At 41.3% G+C, this 18,365-nt stretch overlaps 1 protein-coding gene across 1 annotated transcript in view; it reads left to right on the top strand.

The window, feature by feature from the left end:
- LOC105917115 (nuclear receptor subfamily 5 group A member 2-like) overlaps positions 1-10,136 on the top strand; it is a 48,809-nt gene extending 38,673 nt beyond the window's left edge. Inside the window, exons 5-7 of the mRNA XM_021310196.2 lie at positions 5,872-5,991; positions 9,625-9,772; positions 9,883-10,136. Coding sequence (XP_021165871.1) covers positions 5,872-5,991; positions 9,625-9,772; positions 9,883-10,136 — 522 coding nt within the window. The remainder of the gene's footprint in view (positions 1-5,871; positions 5,992-9,624; positions 9,773-9,882) is intronic.
- Positions 10,137-18,365: the final 8,229 nt, after the last annotated feature.

The raw sequence follows: 18,365 nt of genomic DNA, 5'->3' as shown, positions 1-18,365 counted from the left end.
TTCTTGCTCCTCTTCGCGGACAAAAACGATTTAGTTGGATGGTAATTAGTGTTCACTCCTGGCTCGGGCAATAAGCATTTCAATACCATTAAAATGCTTTGTGAAGATGGTTGGCAGACACCAGGCCTTGTTTACTATTGAAGAACAGAAACAAGGTGTAATTAGTGTTCTGATCAAGACTCCCAATCTTGTGTCATTTACCTTCTTCAAACACTTTCACATCCAGATATTTCCGTTCCCAACTATTGTGCTCTTAGCTTAACCTCCTTTACTGTAATCATTAGATCTTGCATTACTCTTATATTAACGGAAAAAATCCGAATGTTCAACTTTATCTCCAGCAGCATTTCTTTATAATTCTTTAACAAAATGTTCCCAAGTGTGTCTCACCTTACAATGTCCACCAGTTGAAAAATCTCTGCAACAGAAATTTGTCATCATATATTTCATGGCTACTGTGTCAAGGTTCACCTTATTTAGCACACTAAGTCTCAACAAGGAATTGTATTTAAACCTTTCAGAAACTTATTGCTGAACCAGCTCTAAAATACTTCACATTTTTCTAAAAAGCCCAACAGAAAAACCCTTTAAGTTTGTAAAAGAAAGCTCCACTATATATATTTCCAGAGTATTGTTGTGATGGTACTCAGAGACAACCCTATGTACTTCTTGTCTTATTTTGAAAAACTCAGCTGAGAAAAAGAAAGTGTTGTGCATGCCCCTAGCGCACATAAAGTCATGATTGGTTCTATTCAGGAAGTGGGTGTAGCCCAGGGCGGAGACAGGAAGTAGTTCTGTGAATCAGTTTCAGCTTGACGTGCATCAAATCAAAAGACTTCTAGTTGAATATGCCTTTCACCTAAAGCGAAGAGCAATTCTAACCCCATTATTTTCTTATTTTTTAATCCTTTCTGCTTGTTTTAACAGATTGCCTTTGTAAGCAACCCTGGTTGTATCCTATGTCCCCCTGTTTGAATGTTGATTGAAAGAAACCTTTAAACTGTAGTATGCTGTGAGCAGTAACTCATTGTTTTTCTTTTAACAACATCTCCCCCTGATCATTTAACTGCTCCACACTGCTCTAGATAGATTTTTTATGAGACTTTAAACCTGTTTCAGTCATCTAACATTAGATTAATTGATAATACACCCAAGCATAATTTTAACCCAAAGTAAATCAACCCTTTAACAAGTATCTTGTTCTCGGTTCTCATGTGTTTAGTTTACCCTTGAAAAACTTTAGGCAGACATTACTCTAAGTGATTTTCTTTCCTTGTCATTTATCCATTATTACTACTGTTGCTTTTTCTACAGTTTTTCCAAATTCAGCATCTGTGTTATGTTATGTTTATGTTAACGTATATCACCCAGTGATCTATAAATCTTTATTTTATGTTTGCACCGTGTCTTGTCCCAGCAGATTAAAAATCCCCATTCTAGAATTTGCTTTTTTTTTGTTTCATCAATCACTGTCTGTTGTGATTATTGAAGAAATTGTGCAGTTCCTTTAAACCCTCTAAAATATTGACCACCCATTGGTAAATGATCAGCATTAAGTTTTGCCCCTCTTTTAATTCTTTGTTTAGCCTTAGTAGCTGCATTTTAATCTGTGGATTATAGGAATTCTTTGTTTGAACACGTCTCTGTGTCCGTATTTGTTCAGGCCTGTATAATTATATTCTTTGGGTTTTAAGTGTGAACCTGGTCAGGATAGAGAAAGTCATATCCGATGCTCCTTTTGGCAACCCCAGCAAACCCAAACACCAAAAATGTTCACAGTCAGTGTTAGGTTACAGGTAATCCCTGTGGGAACACGACGTCGTCTCCTTGGTCCAACCTGGTTCCAAGTGCCTGGGTCATCAATACACTCCACCACCTGCGACAAATCTCTGACATTTACAAACCACAGCAGCTATTCCTGGGTGTCCACAGCTGTATTTGTCAACGCATAAATACTGCGAGAATACATCTTGCAAAGTGTCCCGCTTTCGAGCCCATTAACCCCAAGTTGCATATTGTTAAATCCCCATTTTCAAATGTTCAGTCGTTAAGAGTCCAAGAGTGTGTTCAAGGTGCGTTTCCTGAAAGCCAACCTCTCCATGTCAGGTTCGTGAAACCTTGTAGTTGAATTCCATCACCTGTTAAGCAAAGCAGTCATGCATAGTCCTGTTTAAGATGTTTTTAGCACAGCAGGAGTTTCACTGTCGCGTGCTATTGCAGCTCTGATGTTCCTCAGAGCCAACCTTCATGCATTGATATCATGTTCAAGCTGTTATCCTCCTATCATCATCTTGTGTCCAGGAGTCGCTTCTGCTGTCCTGACCAGATACCAAACGTCCAACTAATCTAATTGACCTCATTTCTTTTCTCTATGTACGCAATGAGACGATCGTTAGATTATCCTGGTCTAAAAGACCTCAAGGTTAATAGTTGGCTAAACTCTGTTTATGTGTTTTTTCCGTTCTGGATGTTTTAACATCTAGTTAAAGGACAACTATTGTGCTATTTTGTGTTCAAACAGAGAGATGTTAAGTCTCCTCAAACCTTTTAGGTAACTGTGTACAACTCCAAACTATTTTCACTGGTGCTTTAATCCCTAATTTACCCATATTAGTTTGTAGAATAAGTCGTTATTCTAATCTTGCAGTTTTATCCATTTAAATCCATAACCTTTGTGGTGCTTTATTGATGTCTGCTGGAGTGGCAGATTTTACAGGCGTCCTAATTATTTTAACTAATGTGGCATTATTTCCACGGTCCCGGGAATATATGGGCTGACTCAAAAAATGTTCAGTCAAACTGATTATTTTTACTTTAACACATGCTCTAGTGTCATGTTTCTGACTATTGAGCTCCCAATCACCAGGGTCGGCTTCTCAGCGGGTGAGGAGTTCCCAAGCGCGATGTGCAGCAACAGAGAATGTTTTAAAAGTGCTTATGTGTTAGAAACAGATGTTACAGCAAAGAGATTAAAGATAAAAGCGAGAGAGTCTGGAGCAACAGACAGCGATTCACACCGTGACAACAGAAAGTGACATAGTATGCTTTACCGTAAACAGGAAGTTTCACCGGATGATGGGAAGCAGCTTATCCAAAATGCTGCAGCAAGAGTTTTGATGAAAATCAACAAGAGAGATCATATTTCTCCTATAGCTTCCCTTCATTTGCTTCCTGTTAAATCAAGAATGCAATTTAAAATTCTCCCTCTAACATATAAAGCCATAATAATCAAGCTCCATCATATATCAACGATCTGATAGAAAAGTACTAATAGATAATTTGTGCTTTTTTTGTGTCTCTGCTCTGTCTTCTCTAACCCCCAGTTGGTCAAGGTAGAGGACCATTCACATTGAGCCTGGTTTTGGTGGAGGTTTTCCTCTCCACTGTCACATCATGCATGCACAATATAAGGGGTTGCCATTGACAATGCAGACGATCTCCACTACGGCTGTGCGCTGTTTAAGGAGGAGTGAATGCTGCTTGTCAAGACTCAATGCAATCTGCTGGGTTTCCTTGGATAGAAAACCTTTTGGCCAATCTGTCTGGATGATTTGATTTAATGTGACTTTGTAAATTGCATTGAGATCACGTGTGTTCTCAATATATATATATATATATATATATATATATATATATATATATATATATATATATATATATATATGTAGTGGAGGTTCCACGTCTTAGACTTAGGCTGGTAAAGAATTTACGCTCGCCACTGAGTGTTGGTCAGGACAAACGGAGGAGAGGTTTCTGGTTTGAGTCTCTCTTTAATTGCAGTTCAGCAGCAGTACAGACATGCAGTATGAGGTAGGCTTGGAGATGTGGCGGGTAAGGTAATGATACAATTGGGTATGGGTGTGTGGTCTAAAGCATAACAGAAATAAGCCCACATTAAGCCAACTCATACATCTAACAAATGCTACAACCGAGAGCTAACAGGCTTACTCACGTGGAGTAATTGAAAGTTGCAATAAACTGACAACTTTAATAATACAACACCAACATGTAATAGAGACTGAACTACAACGTAAACTGCCTCAATACATTTAACACAAGCACTTACATTAAGTCAGGAACGCACCTCGACTCCAACCGGAGCCGTTAGCAGCAGCTGCACGTCTCCTCCCTCAGAGCTACAGTGCTTCTGCAGCTGCAGCATGTGCTATACGAACTCGCCACCGAGTGGCGCACATCCCCCCTCCCAAGCCAAAGTATGAAACACTCGAGCCTTTGTAACAGCCGCCCCCAAATGTATGAAGTACATTTGTTTCAAACAAAGGCGATGAACTAAGTCTTTGTAGATGAATCTTTGCCGCCGGCCTCTTCTGGTGTTGCCGGAAGAACAATCATCCTCGCTACTGGTCGAGTATAAACTCGATCTTTAACTTGAACATCTGCTGACCTGATGCGGCCGTCAGCGCTGGGGTGAAGCTTAGCCACTTGTCCGACTGGCCAAAGGGCTCTGGGAAGTTGAGGATCCATGAGCATCACCACGGCATCCTCGCTCAGGTCAGGTTGAGTGGTCTGCCATTTCTGTCTGACAAGTAAATTGGGAAGGTATTCCCTGACGAATCTGGACCAGAACTGATCTGCCAAAGCCTGGGAGTGCCGCCAGCGGCGTTTGCTGGGGAGTTCAGTTGCAGGGTACACAACCTGAAGCAGCGACCCATCCGGCCGCCCCATCAACAGATGGTTTGGTGTCACTGGGTCTGGATCAGCAATGCTGGAGGAAACATAACCTAATGGCTTCGAGTTCAGAATTCCCTCCACCTCCACAGCTGAAGAAAACTCAAAAATCCTATCTTGAGCCATAATCAGCGATATTAAAACAATAAAAGGCTTGCGATATTTCAGTTGATTTGTAATGAATCCAGAATGTATGACATTTCATGTTTTTTAATTGCATTACAGAAAATAAAGAACTTTATCACAATATTCAAATTTTCTGAGACAGTCCTGTAATTATCTTATTTTAGGGGTAAAATTACCCCTTCCATTGGCAGATAATCTTTAACCTGACTCCGCCAGATGGATTTGCTCCGCATATCCATCTGGAAACCTTCCGTTGAAGTAATTTTGGGAAGGGGCGAAAATACTGGTTAGCTGATTGGCCTATGTTGGTGATAGACGGGCCAAATAAACCAATCAGATCAACGAAGCATATGACATACTAACAGCGACGACGAAAACACAACCACAAGCTCTTGCCGAAACCAGTCGGGAGAAGAGCAAAAACATCTTTTCCTCTGAGAAAAGCCTCCAGAGCAGTGATTTGCTCTTCTTTCAGTGAAGAAATACTCTGTAATTCCTATAAAACTTGCTCGATAGCCATGCTAACGCTAGTTTCATCGGCTGAAGCCGCCATGTTCTTTAGACCGAACTCTCGCGCTTCTCGTTGCGTCACACCTCAACCCGCCTCAAAGCCAATGCTGATTGGACGTTCGTTTGGTGAACTGCTCCAAATTTTCTTTACCGGAAAGTAGCCAGACTGATCTGCGAGTGAAACCTTGAAAGCTCGCGAGATCAGGATGGTCTCACGAGGCTAGATAATCTTATTTACCTGCTCAAATCAAGGACAAATACACTAATTTCAAGAACATTTTACTTATTTTTTGTTCTGTTTTTGCAGTGTAGTTGGCGCTAAATATAACAAATCAAATAAATGATTGTATTTCATATTGTATGACAAATTCTGGTGACAGGGATGTTTCATAGAAGAATGACAAACGAATTGGGGGAATAGATATGTTGGAAGTGATTGGCTTGGGCAATCTCATACAAAATAAGCATTGTCTTATAAAAAACTTAGCAATGAACAGGATGCAGCTACAGTTCATATGGTTCCAATTTCTCTTACTTTGTCCCAAGGTCTGTGACCAGATGAAGTTGCTGCACAATTGCTGGAGTGAGCTGTTGGTTCTGGAGATAGTCTCGAGACAAGTTCTTTATGGCATTGAGGGTAGTCTTCTACTGATCACTGGGCGGCAGGTGAGTCAAATAAGCCTCTTTGGTTAAGATAAGTAGTCATGACAGCCTCAAGTGTGTTACCGGTACCGTGGTATCCTTGTTTTGAGTAGTAAGAGTGATCTAAATGAACTTCCTGTGAAGGAAGTTTATTGTAACCTGGCAAGTCAGACTGCTCATGTGTAGCAATCAGTCTGGGACTTTTCCATTTGAATCCATTTGGGGAAAAGGTGGAACATTCAGCTCAACTCTCCGAGATGATTGGGCGAAGCAACACCTAGTGCCTGCCTACCAAATGTTGGTTTAAGCCAAACATGGTATCAAATTAAAACGTAAGCAGCAGCCTTTATGAGAAACCACAAGAAAGTAAGCTGTTCAACGCACTTCTTGCTGTTCTTCTTTCAAAGATGAAATCGTGGATTCTTACAAAACAGATGTGATAGCTCCTCCTGTGCTTCCATGTTTATGTTGGTTTGGGTGTGGGCTCATCAGATCTTGCTTTCATCACACCAGTATGTCCTGCCTTAAACCACAATACTACAACGTAGGGCTGGACGATATAGAAAAAAAGTTTATCGATTTAAAAAAAAATGCATATTGATCTATATCGATAATTATTGAAAATATTTAAAACCATATTTTATGTGCAGGTCTGCCTGAACATTTTATGATATTGCTAAATTATTTAATCTTAATAAAGAACACAAACACAGAATTCCAATTAAATCTTTATGTAACCAACTTTTTTAACCATAACAGAATTTTTTTAAAGAAAAATAACTTAAGAGACCTGAGTTATGTTTTTAAATACTGACAAAGAATAAACTAAAGTGACCAGTAAAATGACCAAAATAAATATACCAATACCATTGTATCACAAAGAAGGAAGCCCAGTTTAGGTGCTATACCTGCTTTGTTTTGGAAAAAACTCCGTAAGATTTCTCCGAAGAAGACGCGGTGTCGCGCAGGGCTGCACAGCTCATGCTGCTGCAGGTGTGAGCGGCTTACGTGATGAAAGAAGTTGGTTGTGTTACCAGACTTTGTTTTTACCGGTTCCTTACAAGTTTTACAAATTACTGGTTTATTTCTGTCAGGCTGGCGAATTAGTAAAACCCCGTTTTGGAACCGTTTCCTCCGCCGCTACTTGCTGCGACATATTCACATGCTCTGTGTTGTGGTTTGAGAGGGCGGCGCTTTGTGACGGTGTGCCTGGGTCCGCGATTACGATTGGTCAAGAGGAAGTAGTGACTGTAGCATCAACTAATAAGATAGGCTGAAAGGAATGAAGGAAGTTTTATCGACCCTGTTTTTTCTTATTGTGCCACACATCTATCGATCGATATATATCGTTATTGAATTATCGTCCAGCCCTACTACAACGTGATCAGTCCGAACCGTTTTTGGTTTGGACACAAACGGTTAAAGCCGGACCTGTACAAGATGGATTCTCCTGTATTTGTCAACGCATAAATACTGCGAGAATACATCTTGCAAAGTTAAATTTATTGTGTTATCATATAAAATATAATTCTTGACAACTGGTGCAGGCAAGGTAGGGCCGAACTGTACGATATACTAAATCTCAAAGTTTAATTGTAATAGCGTTCTCCTTCTTGATAGGTTAGAATAGAACAGAATAGAATAGAATAGAATTTATTCTCATTGTTTCACACAATAAAAAATGGTTTAGCAGCTTTCATTTAGCAGTGCAAATATCACACTTACATATATTCAAAATCTAACAGATATGTAATTCACAAAAAAATTGTTTACCAGCTTAAAGTGTCTTCGGTTCATAGGTTTGATTGATTTGACCTCTCTGGAATAAAAACTGCTTTTGACTCTGGTGAACCTTTTATTAGATAGGTGTGGAGAAAAAGATGTCTCCAGAATAAATGGATTCCTTTGCAGCTGCACTGGCTTCCTTCTGGAGTCTTCAGATGTAAATTTCCATCATCCAGGGAAGCTGTGATCCAATTGTGCCTTCCGCTGACTTCACCACCCGCTGCATGTTCTTCCTGCTCCTAAGAGCAGCTGAAAAACCACACAATGCAGCAATACACCAGGAAGCTATCTATCACTGACCTGTAGAAGCTTATGAGCGTCTGGTGAGGAAGGAGAATGCCCTTTAACTTGCTGAGGACATTCAGTCTTTGTTGGGTTTCCCCCACCTGCTGAAAGATGGATGTCTGCATTCCAAGTGAGGTCAGAGATTTGGACACCCAGGAACCTGTAGTTATCAACCCTCTCAATCTCTTTGCCACGTATCGAGAGGGGAGTGTGCGTGGTGGGCTTAGATTTCCCAAAGTCTATAATTACTTATCCATCCATCCATTTTCCAAACCGCTTAATCCCTCATGGGGTCGCGGGGGGTGCTGGTGCCTATCTCCAGCGTTCACTGGGCGAGAGGCGGGGTACACCCTGGATAGGTCGCCAGTCTGTCGCAGGGCAACACAGACAGACAAACAGGACAAACAACCATTCACACCTAAGGACAATTTGGAGAGGCCAATTAACCTAACAGTCATGTTTTTGGACTGTGGGAGGAAGCCGGAGTACCCGGAGACAACCCACGCATTCACAGGGAGAACATGCAAACTCCATGCAGAAAGACCCAGTGGTGTACTCGAACCCAGGACCTTCTTGCTGCAAGGCAACAGCGCTACCCACCACGCCACTGTGCAACAATTACTTATTTTGTCTTTAATATGTTAAGATCCAGGACATTTTTCTGACACCATGGTTTCAAGGTCTCCGTAGGCCGACTCATTATTATCCAACCTAGAACAGTGGTGTCGTCAGCAAACTTGACTATAGTGTTGGTGGAGTAAATGGGGGAGCAGTAATGAGTGAATATTGGATAGAGAATGGGGCAGACAACATAGCCCTGGGGTGCCCTTGTGATCCGGATGAGGGTTGGTGATGTGTACCTACCCTCCCAGATGGTCTTTGGTCTATTCCTGAGGAAATCCAGAATCCATCAGCACTGCCCAGGTCAGGGTTTTTCATTTTAGTAACAAGTTTGTGGGGAATAACAGTGTAAAAGGCAGAATGGAAGTCCACAAGCAGCATCCTATCCTTCTCCAGGTGTGACCTGTTGTTACTACATCCTCTGTTGACTCCTTCATGCAAATAGATGTTGGTTAAGGTCAACTAGAAGAGCTGTTGTAATGTATGATGAGTGTTCATGATTTGGGTGAGAGCAACTGGGTGATAGTCTTTTAGATAGTTGACTTTGCTTTTTTTGGTGCTGAAACTATTGTAGCAGACTAAATATACATCTCACAAGAGTGCTTGGACTACAATATTTGGTCTGCTGTTACATTCCAACTACCCTGCATTCATATTTTCCTAGACCATAATATTTTTTGCCAGTTGCTGGGCTGTTACCACCACATTTTACATCATACTGGCTGTAGATGCTATATGGAAGTGTATGTTGGGAGCATCGTGAAGAAGAAGACAAAAAAGAGAATGGAAAATGCTTTTGTAACTTTATTATTTAACATCAGTTGTAAGATTTCCTGTTTACTTGGTATTGTGCAGCCCCAACCCAAATAGTCACTTAAAGGAGTAATATGGTGCTACACATGATTATGCTAGCTCAGAGAAAGCTGGATCCCTATCTTGATGTAAGCAGGTACTTTCTTGGTTCAGGTGGAGCTGTCATATATAATCTTTCATGCTGGCCCAGCTTTTGCCTACCTGGCCCAAAGAGGGGCAGAGCTTGTAGAGAAGCTTCGAATGCTGAAGGTAGATCGTCAAGAATTTGCTTGCACCAGGTTTCTTATCCTGTTTAACCCAGGTGAGTGACCAAGTTGTTTCCTTTCATACAGTGTTGTTTGTTCAAGTTTAAACAATTTAAACACAGACATGATAATGGTTTATTAGATGTGGCGTTTACTTTTCTATCAGCTGTGAAGGAGCTTGAAGAACACCAATTTGTAGAAAGTGTGGAGGAGCAGATTAGAGGAGCCCTGCTGGAGTACACACTGACAACCTCATCTCAGTACTGCAACCGTTTCAATCTCCTGCTACTGTGTTTGTCTGAACTACGCTCCCTCAGTACTCTGGTTGAAGAATACCTTTACTGCAGACATCTGAGTGGTGAGGTGCCCTGCAACAACCTGCTCAATGAGATGCTACACGCCAAGTGCAACTGGACATGAACATTCACCTGCACATAGATGTTTAGCTAAATTGTTCTTGAAAAAGCAAGACACTTATCCACTGTAGTGCAATTAACCCAAACTGTGTGGTAAAGAGGGGTATTTTCAACAAGTTTAGTTTCACTCTTCTTTAGAACTGCTGTTTCATTAATTTAGTTACATTTATTTGATGTAATTGTGGGTTTTTGTGTGTCACTATGTGTGGGTAAACTATTTATTTCTGCTTAGTAGAACTGCTGCTTTCATGCTGATTTGAATTCTGAGTCTTATGTTTTCTGTTTTTTTGTTGTTTTGTTTGGCATGATATTTGGTTTTTGAACAGGTTAAAATGGATTCTAAGTGATAATACTTTATATTCAATCTAAAGATTCTTCTGTACAGTCAGCACCAAGCTTTCCACGCCAGTACACATTTCCAGATAAAGTAAAGGAGTTATTTGACTGAAAACTAATGACGCCACACATCTTGAGTAAGGCATACCAAGGAAAAATGTCCTTTGATACCTACTTTCTTCTATTCAAAAAATATTCCTCCTAAGATGTGTGAAACACAAACTTTTGATTTTTTTATTCATCAAATTGTAGTTCAAATTCAATTTATTTTTTAATTTTATTTATCCTTTATTTAACGAGGTTATACCCATTGAGATTAAAAATCTCTTTTGCAAGGGAGACCTGGCCAAGATAGGCATCAAAATTACATCACATCATTACATACGTACAAAGACACAAGAAAGCCAAATATGCACTTACAATAAATTATAATTTAAGCTGCAAACAGCATCGGGCGGCCCTCGAAGCTCAACACCAATCGGCCTGTGTCATGACCACAGGGGCACATGACCTACGTGCCTCCACAGAACTCGCCTACCATTCACCACTAGGGGTTACCACGTGCAAGCCACGTGCAAACATCATCCTCTGCCAGGCTTAGATATGCTTCGGTGAGAAGTGTTGAAAATTTGACTGAAATCTGATGTTCCTGTTAGAAGCTGTGGTCACTTCCTATTTGGTGGCAAAGCATCAACGTAGACTCCATGTCCTGTTTTCAGATTGACACCCGTAATTATTATGTAATATTAGGCAAAGTTTTAAAACATATAAACACCTTAAATGAGGGTAAATTTGAAAAATATACTTTCACCTATTTCTCGGTTGGTGGGGCTAAAGCGATGTCATCATCTTATCACACTCACCAGCTGAAAATCATCCATCATAAAGCACAGCAAATTTTGTGAGGATTTGATGATGGGTCAGGGAGATACACCCTTATAAGTATTGTAGGGGGCCCCACTGATCCAAATTTCTATGTAATCCAATAGAACTTGTTGGTAGATTGATAAATATCATTAATTTCCAATTTGAAGCTAATTGTGTGCTGCATAGGGGATTTAGAGCCAAACGTATGCAAGCGGCATGCTATGGAAATTCGCTGCTCTGCTACGCCCACTCTATCCAGCTAACTGTAACTGTTTATAAGGTACAACATCAACATGTTTTGTTGGATCACACTTTGCTTCAAACTTATGTGTTTGTGAAATGAAGACATCCACCAGTGAAACTGGTACCTTCCTGTTCTAAGTGGGCAGGGCAACAGTGATGTCATCACATTAGCAATAATATAGGGAGGTCTTATGTCAGATGACAGAAAGTTTGGCTGCAGCCTAGTGTGTTGAAGTAATTACAGTTTTGTCTTTTATGGGGAGAAGTCAAACTTTGAGCCCTGGCCACGCCCACATGCTTTCATGTAGCAAAAAAGTTTGATAAATTTTGACCTCCAATGCCTTAAGAATATATTGAATGATTCCAAAGTCTCTACATCAAAAGCTGTAGAGGAATTTGCTCAAATACGACTTGAGTGAAAGGGACAAAATGGTCCACACAATGCACCATTACTCCAAGAGACTTTTTTTGTAGGTCCTGAGACGTTACAGATGTGTACTGAATTTCATAATCCTCAGTTAAAGTATGGCGTTGGAATGATTCTTTTAGCACTGCTAGGGGGCGCTGTGGAGGAAATAGGCCACACCCACCAAATGTTGGTCTGGAATCCTGTGAAGGGTAGTACCTGGATCAATCATATTGATTCTGGTGCAGGTCCTATGATCTGTATGGAAATTAGGGACCAACGTATGGTCATGGCATGATTCTGCACTTGGCCATGCCCTCCAAGAAAAACTGTCTGTGCTCTAAAGAAATTAAGAGCAACATTGTATCTGTCTTTTGACACAGTTTCAAGTTGAAACTGTGTGTCAGTGTCAATGCTGACACTGACACACAGTGGTGTCAATGGTGACACCATCAAAGCCACACCCGTGTGACTTTAATGGTGTCAGCATTTGACTACAGGATTGCTGGTCACCTGAGAGGGATCAATTATATGAAGTCTGGTTCAATTCAGTGTTTCTATGTGAAGGTTACAGTGAATGTTCTGGAAAGTAGATCAAGTTCACAACTTGGCCACTGTTATGATATTTTTCGAGGATGAACCCGGACACAGCACGCGCACACACAGAGCTAGTTCTTAGGAGTGAGTTTTATTGAATGGTGTGGAAGATGGATGATGATGGGACCAGAGTCTTTCAACAGACGGAGGTGTAGGGTGCAGAGGCTGGCCGGCAGGAGGCGTGTGGAGAGACTGACCGGGAGGAACTCTGGAGCCGAAGGTCAGCGACCAGGACAGAGCATCCGAGCTGAGGTCTTGGAGAGCAGACCTCTTGAGCCGTGGACTTGAGAGCAGACCTTCTGAGCCGAATACTGGAGAGCAGAACATCTGAGCCGAGCACTGGTGAGCAGAACATCTGAGCCGAACACTGGAGAGCAGAACATCTGAGCCGAGCACTGAAGAGCAGAACATCTGAGCCGAACACTGGAGAGCAGAACATCTGAGCCGTGCACTGAAGAGCTGAACGTCTGAGCCGTGCACCGGAGAGCTGAACGTCTGAGCCGTGCACCGGAGAGCTGAACGTCTGAGCCGTGCACTGGAGAGCTGAACGTCTGAGCCGTGCACTGGAGAGCTGAACGTCTGAGCCGTGCACCGGAAAGCTGAACGTCTGAGCTGTGCACCGGAAAGCTGAACGTTCAGCTCTCCGTGCACCGGAGAGCTGAACGTCTGAGCCGTGCACCGGAGAGCTGAATGTCTGAGCCGTGTACTGGAGAAAACAAACTGACGGAAAGTCTATAGGCTGACTGTAACAAAAACCAGGTTGAAAGGAGTCTTCAGGCTGACGGTAACAAAAACGGAGCTGACAAGAATTCTGGCAGAGACTGAGCGGGAGTGAACGCTATGGACCAGCGACGGGAACAGAAAGAGGTGAGTCTTATAAAGCGGTGGAAACAGGTGGAAGCAGTTGCGGGTTAATTGCAGCCTGCCAGGTGAAACCGATCAGGCTGCGCAGGAACGAGAGAGAGGGAGAGAGGCTCAGCATGCAGCCAATAATTCAATTCAATTCAATTCAATTTTATTTATATAGCGCCAAATCATGAAACATGTCATCTCAAGGCACTTTACAAAGTCAAGTTCAATCATATTATACAGATTGGGTCAGATTATACAGATTGGTCAAAAATGTCCTATATAAGGAAACCAGTTCATTGCATCAAAGTCCCGACAAGCAGCATTCACTCCTGGGGAAGCGTAGAGCCACAGGAAGAGTCATCTGCATTGTACATGGCTTTGCTGCAATCCCTCATACTGAGCAAGCATGAAGCGACAGTGGGAAGAAAAACCACCCATTAGCGGGAAGGAAAAACCTCCGGCAGAACCGGGCTCAGTATGAACGGTCATCTGCCTCGACCGACTGGGGTTACAGAAGACAGAACAGAGACACAACAAGAGAAACAAAAAAGCACAGAAGCACACATTGATCTAGTAATCTGTTCTACATTAGATGGTAGTAGCGGGTGAGCCGTCTTCTCTGGATGATGTCACAGTTAACAGAACGCCAGACCAGGTGTACCTACTATGAAGAGAAAAGAGAGAGAACAGAAAGTTAAAGCAGAAATGACAACACATAATGCATAATTGAAGAACAGTAGAACTCAATAGAGTGAGAAAATTAGATCCTGATATACTCCAGTAGCCTAAGCCTATAGCAGTAAAACTATAAAGGTAGCTGAGAGTAACATGAGCCACTAGTTATAATTTTTGTCAAAAAGAAAAGTTTTAAGCCTAGTCTTAAAAGTAGACAGGGTGTCTGCCTCATGGACCAAAACTGGGAGTTGGTTCCACAGGAGAGGAGCCTGATAGCTAAAGGATCTGCCTCCCATTCTACTTTTAGAGACTCTAAGAACCACCAGCAGACCTGCAGTCTGAGAGCGAAGTGCTCTGTTAGGAACATACGGGGTAATCAGAGCTCTGATATATGATGGAGTTTGATTATTAAGGGCTTTATACGTTAGAAGAAGAATTTTAAATTCTATTCTTGATTTAACAGGAAGCCAATGAAGGGAAGCTAAAATTGGAGAAATATGATCCCTCTTGTTGATTTTCATCAGAACTCTTGCTGCAGCATTTTGGATCAGCTGAAGGCTTTGAACTGCATTTTGTGGACTTCCTGATAGTAAAGAATTACAATAGTCCAGCCTTGAAGTAACAAATGCATGGACCAATTTTTCAGCATCACTCCTGGACAGAATGTTTCTAATTTTGGCGATATTCCGGAGGTGAAAAAAGGAAACTCTGGAAACCTGTTTAATATGGGATTTAAATGACATGTCTTGGTCAAAAATAACACCAAGATTTTTTACTTTATTACCAGAGGCCAGGTTAATGCCACCTAGATTAAGTGATTGGTTAAGAAGTTTATTTTTTGAGGACTCTGGCCCAAAGATTACAACTTCGGTCTTGTCAGAATTTAGATGCAGGAAATTTAAAGTCATCCAGCTTTTGATGTCATCAAGACATGACTGCAGTCGAAGTAATTGATTGGATTCATCAGGATTTATGGATAAATATAGCTGAGTATCATCAGCATAACAGTGGAAATAATCCCATGCTGTCTGATAATTTTGCCTATCTGAAGCATATATATAGTAAAGAGAATTGGTCCAAGGACTGAACCCTGTGGTACTCCACAGGTGACCCTAGAGTTTGAGGAAGATTTATTATTAACATGAACAAATTGGAATCTGTCTGACAGATAAGATTTAAACCAGCCTAATGCTTTCCCCTTAATCCCTACAGTATGTTCAAGTCTTTGTAGGAGAATATTGTGATCAACTGTATCAAACGCAGCACTGAGATCTAACAGGACAAGTATAAGACACAAGTCCATTATCTGAGGCCATGAGAATATCATTAGTGACCTTCACCAGAGCTGTTTCAGTGCTATGATGAGCTCTAAGCCTGACTGAAACTCCTCAAGTAGGTCATTACTTTGTAAATGTTCACAAAGTTGATTAGCAACTACTTTCTCAAGAATTTTAGATAAGAAAAGAAGATTAGATATAGGTCTGTAATTTACTAACTCATCTTGATCAAGAGAAGGTTTCTTAAGTAAAGGTTTAATAACAGCTACTTTCAAAACCTGTGGTACATATCCATTTACTAAGGATAGATTAATCATGTCTAAAATAGTGCCACTGATCAAAGGGAATATGTCCTTAAACAACTTGGTTGGGATTGGGTCTAACATACAGGTAGAAGGTTTAGATGAAGCTAAAATTTTAGATAGCTCAGAAAGCTCTACCACTTCTAAACAGTTCAAACACTGCGCAGGTTCTAAGGATTCCTCCAATGCTGCCTCACTTACTGAGGACGAGGTAATCATGTTTGGGAGGATGCCAATTATTTTATTTTTAATGGCATCAATTTTATTTATGAAGAATCCCATAAAATCATTACTACTAAGAGCTAAGGGAATGGATGAATCAACAGAGCTGTGGCTCTGGGTAAGTTTGGCAACTGTACTAAAGAGAAATCTAGGATTATTTTTATTCTCTTCAATTAATGATGAAAAATATGCTGCTCTAACTCTGCGGAGGGTCTTGTTATACAACAATAGTCTGTCCCTCCAGATTAAGTAGGATTCCTCTTGGTGTGTAGAGCTCCATTTTCTCTCCAATTTCCTAACATTGTGCTTCAAGGAACGCAGCTCTGAATTAAACCAAGGAGCCAGCTTCCTGTGAATAATCACCTTCTTTTTCAAGGGAGCTACATTGTCTAATGCAGAACGCAATGAGGAAGTCAGATTGTTAGCAAAGGTATCGATTTGTGAATGGGAAGAGACAGCAATACTGCCATCTACAGGGCATTTCTGCAATACTGAGGATATTAAAAAGGGGACAGACTCTTTAAGTTTTGATACAGCATTATCCGATAAAAATCTACTATAATGGAACCCTCTTTTGGAGGTGGAGAACTCAGTTAGATTAAACTCAAATGTTATTAAAAAATGATCAGACAGGACAGGGTTGTGAGAGAATACTGTTAATTCTTCACAATCAATGCCATATGTCAGAACAAGGTCTAAAGTATGGAGCCGAGAGTGTGTCGGTTCATGCACATTTTGTGCAAAACCAATTGAATCTAGGATAGTTTTATAGGCTACACTAAGGTTATCACATTCAGTGTCAACATGGATGTTAAAATCACCCACTATAATAACCTTATCAGTATTTAACACCAAATCAGATAAGAAATCTGACAACTCATCCAAAAACTGAGTGTAAGGGCCTGGTGGACGATACAAAACAACAAACAGAAGATGTTTTATTGCTTTGCAGTTTGGATGAGGGAAACTGAGGGTTAAATTTTCAAAAGAACTGTAATTATTAGTTGGCCTGGGACTAATTAATAAATCAGACTGAAAGATAGTTGCCACTCCTCCTCCTCTTCCCACAGATCTGGGAATGTGGAAATTTGAATAACTGGAGGGGGTTGACTCATTTATACTAACGTAGTCCTCTTGTAGCCAGGTTTCTGTGAGACAACACAAATCAATCTGATTATCAGAAATCAATTCATTAACTAACAAAGTCTTCGGAGGGAGAGACCTTATATTTAATAGACCACATTTAATTCTTTTATTTTTTGGCTTAAAGTGATCCGTATGGATTTGTATTAGATTTTTATGATTTGTTCCTTTTAGATAAGTTTTTGATCTGTTAAGTTTTGGCCGTGAGAAAGACACCGTCTCAATAGGATAATGGGTGGGTAACAGTACAGAAGCTGCAGAGAGGTGTGTTAAACTACGGCTCTGCTTCCTGGTCTGGACCCTGGGTTGTCAGCATTTAGGAGAACTAATAAATCCGGCCAGATTCCTAGAAAGAAGAGCTGCACCCTCCAAAGTAGGATGGATGCCGTCTCTCCGGATCAGACCAGATTTTCCCCAGAAAGTTATCAATGTAGCCCACGTCGTTTTCTGGACACCACCTAGACAACCAGCGGTTGAATGATGACATGCGGCTAAACATGTCATCACTGGTCAGATCAGGCAGGGGACCAGAGAAAATTACAGAGTCCGACATAGTTTTAGCAAACTCACAAACCGAAGCAACACCAACTTTGGTGACCTCTGATCGGCGTGACCGGGTGTCATTACCGCCAGCGTGAATAACAATTTTGCGGTATTTACGCTTATCCTTAGCCAGTAGTTTTAGGTAGGATTCTATGTCGCCTGTTCTGCCCCCTGGTAGGCATTTAACTATGGTCCCTGGTTTCTTTAGTGCCACATTTCTCATTATGGAGCTGCCAATAATTAAGGTCGGCTCCTCGGCGAGACTGTCGCTCAGAGGGGAAAATTTATTAGAAACGCAGATGGGTTGGTGGTGATCTGGGGTCTGTAATCTAGAGCTATGCTTCCTACGAACTGTCACCCAGCCAGCCTGGTTACCAGGCTGCTCGGGTGCTACTGCTTTAGGTTCGCTACTTGAAGTTACTCTATGCGGCTCCGCGCTAGCAAAAGAGCGGCTATCAGCTGGTTTTTCAACAGCACGGAGCCGGGTCTCCAATTCTGACACCCTCGCCTCCAAAGCTACAAAAACACTACATTTATTACATGTACCATTATCATTAAAGGAGGCAGAGGAATAACGGAACATCTGACACAGAGAGCAGCAGATAGGAGACTTAGTCAGAGACGGAGAAGCCATTATGAGGCTAAGGCTTGGCTAGCGCTAGGCTAACGCTAGGCTAAAGCTAGGCTAGCGTCCTATTATCACGCCAAAGAACAAACCGTGTGAAACACGAGGAGTTCCCAAACGTGATGAGCAGCCACAGACAATGTTT

Source organism: Fundulus heteroclitus, unplaced genomic scaffold, assembly GCF_011125445.2.
Source record: "Fundulus heteroclitus isolate FHET01 unplaced genomic scaffold, MU-UCD_Fhet_4.1 scaffold_163, whole genome shotgun sequence".
In the NCBI taxonomy this organism is placed as follows: Eukaryota; Metazoa; Chordata; class Actinopteri; order Cyprinodontiformes; family Fundulidae; genus Fundulus; species Fundulus heteroclitus.
This window is presented reverse-complemented; position numbering and strand designations above follow the sequence as displayed.